The following is a 13,133-nucleotide window of genomic DNA, read 5'->3' on the forward strand; positions in this document are numbered from 1 at the left end:
CAGCAGACCGCATACCGAATGCTGTTTGAAAGTCTTCTAACGTCTGCTGTCCTGAAGAACTAACTACATTGGGTTCTGTTCATTCATTCAAAAGCATTGTTCTGAAGCTGATATTCATACCACACGACTAAAAAACCCTCACGACACTTGGCCAGAAGAAAATTCTCATCTTAACAGAGGTGCAGATAATGCTTTCGAAGCTACTGCTGTATTGGGAGAACAGTTCAATTTTAGCGTTTCATCCTATGTATTTCGCGTGGCCAAGGCCGGACAGGAAGGGCTGTGCGAGGAGGTTGGGGGAAGTGACTTGACACTCCAGATTACAGAATGTCAGGTTTACCACTGTAAACGTACAGCCTATAAATGAGAATGCGGGTGGAGTGAAATCTCTCTCACGCCGTACATCTTCTGGGTTACATCTTATCCGCCAGCCAAACTTTCTCTATCAATCTGGGTAGGTCAGCCAGAAAGGACGATGCAGGGTCCTGAGGCGGCGTGTGCTGCCTTACCCAGTATTGCCTTCCGAATTACCTGAAGCATTCAAGCCATTGCACCCAGAGAACAATCCTCGTTTCAATTCGGTCGTTTCCGTGGGGGAATTGCGGTACGGGTAGGTCCTGGGTGTGGCGAGACCAAGAGGGAGCTCAGAGCTCCCAGCTTTCCCGCTTTTCGCAAACCTTCCCAGCCCGGAGGCGGCGAGTCACCGGCCCTCGAGAACTGCCATGCGGGGTCCCGGGGGCCGCAGGAGGACCCGACCCAGCGGCAGTTGCAAATTGCCGAAGCGGGGGTCTGGGCGCCCGGCGCGAGTGCGCTTCTCCCCCATTCGTTCCGCGGCTGGAGGCGGACCCCCTTCCTTGCACACAAGTCCTTATATGCACCGGTTGCAGCAGCCCGCGCTACTCCAGCCCCACAAATAATTAATGGGGGAGGGAGGGCGTCGCTCTTTTCCTTTTTCCCTCCGGATTTTTTTTCAACGTTGGAGCATTTGAACCCTGCCGAGAACCCCTCAAAATGCGACTGAAGGGCCATTTTGCTGCAGCGCACGAATTGGACACACAAAAATAAAGTCGCCTTGTCCCTACGATAAGCACGGCAAGGTTCAGGAACAGCTCTTTAAATCCAGCCCGATTAGCCCGCAAAACCTGGGCTGAAAGGGTGCGCGCCCCTCCCCCATCCACGTTGGTGCAGAGGGACCGGGTCAGGAAGCGCGGCCTCTCCCCAGTAGGAGACCACGCCTCCTCCGCCTCTTCCCCCCCGCCCCCTTTACTCCTCCCAGGAAGCGGTGATAGACAGTTCTGTGTGGTTCTCCACCCCCACCCCCCCCCAGCTGAGTGGAGGAGTTGATGTGTCTCATTATAACAGCCAGTGCAGCCGCCATCCACGCACAAGCAAAGAAGCATGTCCCATTTAAATACACCCACGCAGCCCCAGCGCCCTTAGCTGCTCAGGGCGCGCAGCCCACACGCACCGCGACTCCGGGCTTGGAGATCCGCGCAGAGGCTGGGCTCCCAGAGCCGGCGGACTGACGCGCGGAGGATCGCGATCAGGCGCTGTGGGGCCGGGGTGGGCGGGGGAGGCTGGGCCCCGGGCCTCTGGCGCGACACCCGCATGAGGACGCGAGTGAAATAGACCGAGGTGGAATTTTCAACGGGGAATCTTCGGGGTGGTTTTGGTCCATTTCTCCCGCGAAGAAGTCGACATGGCGAGCGACTCGCCGGCTCGCAGCCTGGATGAAATCGATCTCTCGGCTTTGAGGGTGAGCGGAATATGTTTTCTGATTTCTTTCCAGTGTTTTGGGTCAGGGTGAATGGGCTCGGTGCGTGGAACTGGGGCTCGGGCTGGTGGGCAGAGGCGGGCGAATGCGACGCGAGGGAACCTGGATTCTCGTTTAGATTCGGGGGTTGCTGAGGTGCTCTTGGCTAAGCACCCAGAGCAGGGGCTGTGCGGTACGTGTCCTCCTTTGGTGGCAGCCAGAGCTCCCCTGAGAACTCGTGGAGCTTATACCAGTTTCATCGTAGACCGGTGTAAGAGCATTAAAATGAAAGGCTCGTGTGTGTGTGCATGCGTGTGTGTGTACACAAGCCCCGGGTAGTCGTCTAGTGCCAAGGCTCTAGACCCCACTGTCCCTTTCTGCAAAAAGAATAACAACAGCGCGAATGAAGGCACTGGTCCCTCACGTTTTCTAGCTACCTGCTAGATGACATTGTGAGCCTGGCTGTCCCCGCGAAGCCGAACCTGCCGCTCCAAGGGGGCAGCTATTGCTATGCTGGTCTTGTAGCTGGCAACTGCCTCCCCTTCCCCCCCTTTTCTGCCGTCGGCGCCCCGACTCCCTCTCAGCGCTCTCTTAAACGCAGGTCTGCCGCTCACCTTTATTTATCGTTTTAACTCAGCCCTGCCTGTGCTTTCTGACTTTGTGGCTGTGACATTTCAGTTTTATGGCTGAACTTAAGCAGGTGAAAGGGATGTGTTCTCTGATTTTCCCCAATCAGACCGGAACTCCTGGGAGTGTGAGTGTGTGTGCGTGCGTGTGTGTGTGTTTTCTCTGTGTCTGTGGCTAGTCCTTTGTAAAGCACCTACCCCCACCCCCCTCCAGACCCCCTGGTTTGCATTTACCCTCACGTGAATTGCCTCAGACGCCGTTTCATTGTATTGACTAAGACATCACTGATATAGAATCCATTTTGCTGTTGTTTTGAGATCGAAATACCAGGAATCCTAGTGCAGCCTCGACGCCTCCCCACCCCCCAAGCCCAACACACTCCTTCGGGGAAGGGGGCAGAGCTTTCTTGCGATGTTAATTAGATGCTGCCTGCCTGGAAGCGGGGGGAGGGGTGTGGGTGGCAGCAGCAGCGGGGGTCTGAGAAGGATGGGCTACCAATCTTAGCACGGCTTTTTCCTCTCTTGAACTAAAAATAAATTTTAAAAAAAGCGATTGTATATACATGAGGCAGGGAGGGTCGGTGAGACCGAATTGATGGTAGCTCTCAACACAGAGACAGGCAGGATGGGTGAAGCTTGGAAGTTCACACGCCCTCCTGAAGAATACATTGTTAGATGCTAAATCTTGGGGTTGTATACCTGAATCTTCAGTACTTGCCTTGACATTGCCTTCTTCTCCACTGTTATTTTAAAGAACTACCTTTATGGTCAAAGTGGTACTTTTTCTTTAGTCTCGTTAATCCTCTCTCTCCTGACCTACCCTCCTCTTTTTAACTCCTCCCCCCCTTCTCCTTAATCCTTCCATCTCAGAGGTGAGGTTTCTGGGAGGCAGCCAAGGGGCTGAGAAGGAGCAGAGATGCCATTTGAAATGGCTTTTTTTGATAGTTGGTTAGCAAAAGCTCATTCATGCGTTATTACAGTAAGCTATTTCCTTGGCGCCGAAAGGCCACATTCAGAACCCGCTGCCCCCTGGGCAGCTGGGGGTGGAGGTTGGTAATGGGGTGGGTGCTTTGGCCAAGTCTGTGGCTTCCTGCTTTACAGACTGTGTGTGTTCATTTGCCCTACTTTCTGTGCTGGGAGTTTCTGCCAGCGGGTTAATCAGGTGGATGGATGGTCCAGACTTCAGGGTAGAGGAAAGTGGCAAAGCTGGGGAGGAGGACGGGGCGGGGGGATGGGAGTCTGAACAATGGGCAAGTCTTGCGATTTCCCTGAGCCGGAATCTCAACGTCGCTTCTTTAATGGATAGCGCTCTGATACGATTGTAAATTGGGCTTGGTCTGGAGGTGTCCCTTGTGGGCTTTTTCCTGGGGAAGGTTTTCAGAGATACCCAGAGCTTGCAAGCTTATGAGCAACCACAAGGGCTCCTCGGCCGACCTGGAGTTCGATTCACACCTGGGAGATCTGCGCTCGGGAGATCAGTATTTTGAAAAGATATCTTTGCACAATTCACTGAAATTGCTCTTTGTGGCTTGGGCTTTAGTGCTTTGCCACTGTATTTCTGCCTGCAGGAGGTGTGGAAAGAGGGAGGGCTACAGCTTCCAGCTAGCCCAGGAGATGGGGAACTGCTAGCAGGATGACTTAAGTGCAGGTGTGGGGACAATTGCCTCCCGGAGGTCAGGGGTCTGCGACCAGTCTTGTCGTGGGTGAGTTGTGCAGGCCTGGAGCTGAGTCCAAAGGCCACAGAGGTAATCCCCACAAATCAGAGGGCAGATGATCTTTTTCTGTTTTCCCAGATTAAGAGAGATGGGCTCATGCAGGTGAGAGGTCTCATTTGTTCCTAAACCCTCAGGAAAGCCTGCCTGCTGAGAACTTCCTGGGGAATGCCTGACCCCTGAAATGCAGCCAAGGTCAGTGGCATCTAGGATAATTTACTGCAGCCTTACCAGTCCCTTGCTGTTTTGGTGGCTCTTTACACAATCAATGCCCTTTTTGTAAACTCTGTGCTCAATGCATTAAAAGCAGATCCTGTCTGGAGAGGCCTTTATCCTTTCTCACTTTGGGGGCTTATTGTTCTCAGCCAGTGATCCCAGACTGGACCCAGTCTAAATTTTCCCCAAATAGCAACAATGCATAATTTAAACCAGAACAACCAGGGAAGCACTGATCACTTAAATTATGCAAGACTTGGATGGTTTTAAAAAGTAAGAAAAGAGAGGATGGTTAGAAAAGAGGTGATCTGAATCCAGTTTTATTAGTCCTGATTTTTAGAGCTGTGGAGATAAACTAAGTCTTGAGGGAGAGGAATGATTTCATAGATTTAGAGCTGGAAGAGAATTGTAGAACACTTAGCCACTCCTTTCATTTAATACGTGGGAAGCTGTAGCCCAGAGAGGTCAAGTCTATTGCCCAAGGTCACACAGCCCCCTCCCTGCTTGGAGGTGGGGTGAGTAGGGAAGAGGAGAAGGGTGGTTTGGGGAGAGGATATAGGTTTCCTGACTTCTCATTCAGTGCTCTAAGTCACATTGTCTGTGGCTAAATCAGATATCAATAATACATTTTCTGCCTGAGCACAAAAAAAATGGCAGAGAGGAATTATTTCACCAGGGTCATGGAATTTTATTTAGCAAAAATAGAGAAACTGCTTTATGCAGGTAAGCTCATAAAACATTAAACCATGGAGCTTTAAAGTATCTTTGGAATTCATCTTGTCCAACCCCTTCAATTCCTCCTCTGCAGGCAAATGACTGTCTGAATCATCTAGGACAGATGGTTGTCCTGCATGGTAACCTCTCTCTCCGTAACCCTTTTCCATCTAAACATATCTCAAGGGGTTGGTCTAGACATACACATTATTCAGATGTCTCTGCATGCAAGGTTTATAGAGTTCTATGTATGTTTTGTATCATCTATGTGGATACTTTTATTCTACATAGCTTTACGGATATAAACTATCCATGTGGGTGTATGAAATGTGTGTATACATACATAGGCTATAGAAAACAATCTACTCATTCAGATGCAGGGCTTGAGTCATTCTTCCTTCAAGATATGACAGTATTAAAAGAAATGAGATGTACCACCAGTATGCTTTATTGCATAGGAGGTGAGGTCAGCCCAGAAAGCTTTTTGGAGATTAGCATACATCTGAATCTGAGCACCATGGCTGTCCTTAGCTTGGCCCACAGAGGAAGGCAGTCAAGGCCAAGATTGGCCGCTGCTGACTTCATACTCTTAAGTTTCTGCCAGGACTCACACTCACTTTTCTATTTGAACAGAATTGGATGACCTCTGCTTGTCTTTCTCCCTCTACCCCTCACTCCCTGCTGGGCCTAGATATTTCTTTCTCCATTGAAACCTAGGTTTAAAAATTGACCTCATCTGGAAGACTTGCATGCATTCTTCCTGCTACGCTTTTTACGTTTGTATTATAAATGGTATGGGGTTTTCTTTCTACCTGCTCGCTAAACTGTGGGCTCTTTGGGGCCAGAGGCTAGGTCTCGTTCATCTCTGAGTCCATAGTCCCAGTTAGTTGAATAAATGAATGAGTTAATGGAGTGGACTGAGCACTGGGTTCTGTGTCCATGTCTTATTAATTCTGTGACTTTGGATCAGTCCTTTGTCCATAATTAACTCAAAAATGGGAATGATCACAACTGCTTGCCTTCCTCATACACAGGTTTCAAAAATCAATAAGTATTTATGGCAGTGCTTTGAAAACTGTAAAGCACTACACAGATATGCTATTCCATGACTGAATAGAATTTTATGGGAAACTTGATTCCACCAACATTTGATCCCAATGATTGTGTGTAACAGAAAATGATCCTGAGAAAAAGATGTCAGAAGGTCGTGCATCTTTTTAATAGTACTTTTTCCTTTGAATGTATCAGTATGGCCTTATGTTGACCTCTCATGGTCTCTGTCTGACCCTCTGATGGCCTGGGTTGACCTTTGCTCGAGGTGAGTTCAGCCCGGAAGCTTTTTGGAGATTAGCATATTTCTAAACCAGTATCAAGTATCAGCATTATTCATTAAAAACTTTTTCTTTTCTTTTTTTTAAGACTTTTTCTCCTCTTTATGGATTAACCATGATGCAAATAAAAACACATTTATTGTGCCTGTGCCTTTTCAAAGTTTGTGTGTGTGTGAGGTGGGGCAGGGAGTGGGTGCCTGAAATGATACACTACTAGTCCAGTATTTAAAACCTTCTGGTCAGAGGTCTCATGGGCTTCAAGAAATCTTGAAACATTAGTAATTCATTACCCCAGAGCAATTAATTAAATTTGGTCTTAAATGAGAATTCAGTAAAGTTGCATGAATTGCTAAGATAATGGTATCTTAAAATGATAATAGCATAACAGTGTTTTAATTAGATACATGTGCTGTTTTTTAGAGATATTAAACAGGTGTTTTCTTTGCCATGACGTTGCCTCATGATAAAATAGGGTGTAGTGGTAGTTACCAGAACATCAGAGAAATATGTGTAATCATTTTCAGTATTCATTATTAACTGGAGTAATCTTTGTACAAAAGCTAATATAAGTCATGGTTTGCTGTTTGCCAAATTATTGACTTAGGAGGTCGTGGAATATTTTGTTGATGAAAGAATACCGAACACTTTTCCTTTATGGGTATATCACATTTTCCCCCCTTATCAGTAAGGCTCTTTGAAATCTCGTAATTTTGAGTCCTGCTGGTTGGCCCTTTCTTCCTTCTGTGTCTCTGTCTGCCCTGGAATTAATCTTCCGTGCCCTTCTTGTTCTACGCCATTCCTTCTTTCAGTGATAGTGGTTCTAAAGCCCACACAGCTTTGAGCTACTGTGATCGAATCATGGCAGCCCTGCCCAGCTGAGCAGAATCAGTCTGAGTCTGCGTTTCTCATAGAATTTGGGATAACTTGTGTCTGAAAGATGCTTTCATGTTCAATCGGTTCTTCCATTTCTGTGGGGGGGGGGGGAGTAGCTCTGTGAGAAGAGGGCCTGAACTAGCAGCTTGCTGAGAATTCCAAGAAAATCTGGGTGATAGTTTTGAAAGAAATGTTACCCTGCACATAGAAATATAAGGTTCCTAGCGGAGAGAGAGGGAGGACTTAAATAGAAAATGTTGGATGAGTTCTGCTTATAATTTCTTCCATTCTGGTTGGAAGCTTATTTCCCTCTAGAGAAAGATGATTCTCTCTCCACTTTTTTTACATGCCGAGGCTGCCTCTAGTTATCTCAAGGGGGTGCCTGGAAATTCTCAAAACACATTTTATTTTACCCCAACCTTAAACATCTTTCCTTGATATCTATTGCCTGGGTCCCCTTGTCTCCAGTCCTCCTGCTGGGCAGCACTATGTTTCTACCACCAGCCTTCTCCTGGCCAGTTTCCCTTGTGTACTGCAGCCACGTTAGTCTTCCTAAAGCACAGTTTCAGTCTGGGTATTTTTTTTTTTAAATTAATTAATTAATTTATTTTTGGCTGTGTTGGGTCTTCATTTCTGTGCGAGGACTTTCTCCAGTTGCGGCGAGCGGGGGCCACTCTTCATCGTGGTGCGCGGGCCTCTCACTATCGCGGCCTCTCCCGTTGCGGGGCACAGGCTCCAGACGCGCAGGCTCAGTAATTGTGGCTCATGGGCCCAGTTGCTCTACGGCATGTGGAATCTTCCCAGACCAGGGCTCGAACCCGTGTCCCCTGCATTGGCAGGCGGATTCTCAACCACTGCGCCACCAGGGAAGCCCCAGTCTGGGTATTTTTAATTCACGGTCTTCCCCGACTCCTCACAGTCTACAGAACAAAGACTAAACTCTTTACTTCAAGACCAGTTAAAATTCAGCGGGGCCCCGCACCATGCCCTGCAGTTAACGACCATTCCTCCTCACCTGCCATAGGGAACAGCTTCCTTCTCCCCAGGGATGCTCTTTAGGGGGTGACCTACCTTATTCTCTTTTTCTGTACCTACTACCCCAGCACTCAGCATTCCAATGCCACCTTTTCCACCAAATTTGCCCTGATCCTTTCAGAGAGAAATTAGCCCTCTCACTTGTAAATCCTCTCCGAACTGATCTCATAACTTTTTTTTTAGACCTCAGAATTTTCTGTCTTGGATTATATTTACTACTAGACAGCAAGCTTCATGAAGGCAATGTGTATTTTTGATTTTCTTAGGAATCCCACCAGGATGACCTCTGGGGCTCCAGGATCCGGAAAATGTAGGTTGGGAATGGGAGCAAAGACTGCTGAATTGTTAAAAGTATGTTTAAATTAAAAAAAGCTTTTTGTTGTTCTCATTATAAAAGCAATGCATGATCATTGCAGAAAACTTGGAAAATGGAGAAAAAACAAAAAGAATTCATGATTCCCAATGATAACCACATATATATTTTGGTATATGGCTTAGTAGTTTTTTCTACACATAGCTAAATGGATGGTTTTAAAAATTAAGATTATGTTGTATCTATTATCTACAACCTTTTCAAAACAACTTAATAATCAGCCATTTTGCATACTATTAATGTTTTTCTATGGCAAAATTTTTAAAAATTCTTTATCGTGGGGAGCTTAAAACTTACGTAAAAGTAGAATGATTACTGGAATGCTCCTACATCGCTGGTGGGAATGTAAAATGGTGCAGCCACTTAGGAAAACAGGTTGGCAGCTCCTTAAAGTGTTAACTAGACAGTTACCATGTGCCCCAGCAATTCCAGTCCCAGGTATATACCAAAGAGACTTGAAAACATATATCCACACAAAAACTTGTACACCAATATTTTTAGTAGCATTATTCATAATAGCCAAAGAGGGGAAACAACCTAAACATCCATCAGTTGATGAATGAATGAACAAAATGCATTATATTCATAAGATGGCATATTATTCAGTGATGAAATGAAGTGTTGACACACGCTATAACATGGATGAACATTATGCTAAGTGAAAGAAGTCAGACACAAAAGGCCACATGTTATATAATGTCCAGAATAGGCAAATCCATAGAGACAGAAAGTAGATGAGGGGTTGCTGGAGCTGGAGGAGAGGGGGAGCAGGAAGAGACTGCCAGTGTCCTGGTCGTGGTGATGGTCGCTCAACTCCGTGCATATACTAAAAATCACTTGTATACTTCAAAAGGGTGAATTTATGGAATGTCAATTAAATCTAAATAAAACTATTTTAAAAAGTAGACAGATAGTGTAATGAGCCCCCAAATTAACAATTATCCACTTGTACCCAATCTTATTTTATCTACACCCCCATCCTCTTCCTCTCCCATATTATTTTGAAGCATCATATCTTTTCACTTGTAAATATTTCAGTATTTCTAAAAGATGAACAATCTTAAAAATCACATAACCACAATACCATAATCATGCCTAAAAAAATGTAATTTTTAATTTCTTCATTCAGTCAGTGTTCAAATTTCTAATCATATGTTTTAAGGACCACTTAGCATTTTACTGTGGGGATGCATCATAATATATTTAACCAATTCCTATTGATGAAACTTTTGGCTATTTCCAACTTTTCAACTCATGCAAATAGCGCTTTGGTAATCAAACATCCTTATATATGTCTTTGTACACATTATTTTTATACATTTTACATTATTTATCCTTATACATAAGTCTTTGTATACATCTCTGTTTCCTTAGAATAACTTCTTAGAAGTGCAATTTACAGTGAAAGTTATAAATGATTTAAGGCTCTTGACATTGTTAAATTATCTCCCAATTTCCTGTGAGGTAAGTGTACAGATGAATGCATGAGGCTTGGAAAAATCAATTAATTTACCAAAGGTCGTAAAGCTTCTAAATGGCCGAACTTACGATTGACCTACCCCAAAGCCAGTGCCCATAGTAACTCACATGGCCAGTATTTGACTCACGGACCTTGTCATGACATCAGAATTATCTGATGTATTATCTCCCTGGGTTCACAGATTTCCCAGAAGACTTCCGTTTGGGGCACAAGATCTCTTTGATGAGCATAGTTGTGTTTTAAGTGTTATTTCCAAAATATTTCTTCCCTTGTGATTTTGTTTTTTAAATAACCAAGGTCAGCTTAGAACATGGTAATTGTTCTTTTTCTTGTCTAAAAACCTGAAAGCATAAAATACGTTTTGCGATTAGCAGTGATTTCCTTTTACATTGTATATAAGGTATGTTTATGTTTAATCTGCCATTCTCTTTGGAGAAGTATCCAACAAGTGTGTTTGGAAGGCATGTGGAATCAGGCTCAAAGGTTTCCATTTTTTAAGAATTGAAGACCACTGAGTTTGCGATTATCACAGAAGATAGCAAGATGGGGAGACGTGTTAGAACAGGAGCCATTCTCAAGCTTTTATCTGCCAGATAATTATTAAAATCAAAATCTGGAGTTACACTTTTTTTCAGACAGATATAGATATTTTAAGATTAGAATGGAGAAAATGGAAGATGGAGCTGGCAGCCAAAAGAGTAAAGAGCCCGGTGTTTTTGACCACAGTCTACTTTCCACCTGGTTTATAAGTAAGAAACTTATAACATCAGCATAACTTTGTGGTTTTCAGTCTTGTGGAGGCCAGCTGCCTTGACCTCACTAGATTTTACAACCTAACCCTCCATTTAAAATGCCTATGAATTATTTATACCTAGGGTAAAAATCTGAGCTTCACATGCACATGGTTTCATCATTTCTACTTCTAGGTGGTTTTTTTTTTTTTTTTTTTGGGCTTCCTGTAATCAAATTATAGCAGTGTGGCGGGTGGAATAGGTTGTATGCAGTAATTGCAAACTGTATTTAAATAATAACATTTAGCATTTATAGAGCACTTTATATCTCAAAGTACTTGCAAACAATATCTAATTAAATACGCTTTCTGATTATAATCTGGATATAAATGCACTTAAATCCAGAACAGGGTCATGAGAAAAGTATGCATTTGAAGTTAATGCTTTAAAAACCTATGCAATAATTGGAGAGTTAGAGCTTGGGATTCTGTTGGATTGTTTGTGTACATCCTTTTGTTCAGCCTGATGGCAAGTTTAGATTATATCTGCACCTTATCAATGCCTCTGCTTGATTTCTGACCATTAAGGACTGAGTGTTGATCATGGCTTTGGTCCTTACAGACACTAAAATATCAATAATGTAAATAAGCTTTAAAATGGGCTCCTTCACCACATTTTGTGCCCTGGCCTCAGATGAAACTCCCGTTAGTAAGTGAAATGAAGTGGGGTAGTGAGAGGGAGAATGGCTATGCATTGTGGTTTAGTAATTTCTGTCTGAGAAAAATACATTAAACTGCGCAGTAGGATACATCATAAAGAAACGCACTGGAGAAATGAAACGTCTTTAGTCTCACCATAGTAATGATTTCTTGCTGTTTTGGGCATGTGACTGTGTATTGTCCTCTTGCATGTACATCCTGTGTTGGCAATTTTGAGAGTGTTTGGAGCAAGGACTAGCGTGGCTTATCCAGTAGATAGAAGAGGATTCTGCGGCTGGTTGATTCTCAGTAAATGTGATCCTGTGCATTGTGATTTTCTAAGAGCTGGTTGACAGGTTAATTGCTTAAACAGTGGTTCTCAAAGTGAGATCCTCGTTTCAGCAGCTTCAAGATCATCTCTTAGGTCCTGCCTCTCTGACCTACTGAATCAGAAACTGTGGGGATGGGACCCAGCAGCCTGTGCATTAAGAAGCCTTCCAGGTAATTCTGATGCACTTTAGAGTTTAAGAACCACTGGCCTAAATGTTTAAAAGACAGTTTTCTTTCTTCTTGTTTCTTTCATGTTGGTTCATTCATTCATTCAACAAATATTTATTGAGCGTCTGCTGTGTACCTAGCATTGTTCTAGATGCGGAGGATATGATGATGAAGACGCACGTGAACGCTGTCCTCATGGATCTTAGTGCCTAGTAAATGGGAGAAGTATATGTTAAAGAAATCATACAAATGATTTACTAAATGCAGGTTGCTTTGAAAAAACACAGAATATATCCATAGAAGTTTGAGTTTGCCTGACACTGTTGCAGAGTAGGAAATAGTGATTTATATAAGGTAACTGGAACTTTTTCTTAAGGCTTATGGCTTCAAATTGTGGGAGGCACATACTTTTAAGAATATGGACTTTAAAACTTCACACTAGTATTTTATGAGTATGAATTGTTTGTAAGAAAGGGGAATACTTGAAATGGTATTGAGTATCACCTGATACCATTTCAGCTGATAATCCTGGACTTTTCTTTGCATTGCCTTTTTTTTATTAGCAAGTTTATTCAGAGGCCAGAAAAAGCCCCATCTCCATGATCAAGAAGATGCATCCTTCTGGTGTTAATTTCCTGTTTTTCCCTATGGATCTGTAGGGATTCAGTTTAAAGTCCCAGGAGGTGCTGACTTTTGCCTAGAAGCTGAAAAAAAGAATTGTATTCACACACTCTTTCATCCCTTCTTTTGTTTGCAGTCTGAAATCTTTGGGTTGTTTATTTTTTGAGACTTGGAAAATGGAATGGGCGTTTGGAATCTAGACAGCAGGTTAGAGGATTTCCTTACAGAGAAATTCCACAGACATTCTTTGTAACAACAATCCCTAAACATCTCTGACCTAGCCACAAAGATGCCCTATGTTGTTATTTAATCTACAGTTCTCAGATAAACACACTGCTTATATTGCATGTGTTTTTATTTGGGGGAAGGTTGACGACGATTAAGGTTGTTAAGGCAGCTTTGTACACAACTTGATAATGAGCATGTATCAACATTTTATTTCATCCTCACTGCTGGGGAAGATGCTTTTGAA

The 13,133-nt window shown here is 43.9% G+C and overlaps 1 protein-coding gene across 4 annotated transcripts in view; it reads left to right on the top strand.

The window, feature by feature from the left end:
* The first annotated feature begins 1,338 nt into the window (after positions 1-1,338).
* TNIK (TRAF2 and NCK interacting kinase) overlaps positions 1,339-13,133 on the top strand; it is a 406,336-nt gene continuing 394,541 nt past the window's right edge. The window contains exon 1 of one of the 4 annotated variants that reach the window (XM_082393876.1): positions 1,339-1,756. In XM_082393876.1, coding sequence (XP_082250002.1) covers positions 1,700-1,756 — 57 coding nt within the window. In that variant the 5' untranslated portion in view covers positions 1,339-1,699. The remainder of the gene's footprint in view (positions 1,757-13,133) is intronic. The other 3 variants (XM_082393877.1, XM_082393878.1, XM_082393879.1) reach the window with 3 other exon arrangements.

The sequence above is a fragment of the Balaenoptera borealis genome (assembly GCF_965194805.1).
Source record: "Balaenoptera borealis genome assembly, chromosome: 5".
Taxonomy (NCBI): domain Eukaryota; kingdom Metazoa; phylum Chordata; class Mammalia; order Artiodactyla; family Balaenopteridae; genus Balaenoptera; species Balaenoptera borealis.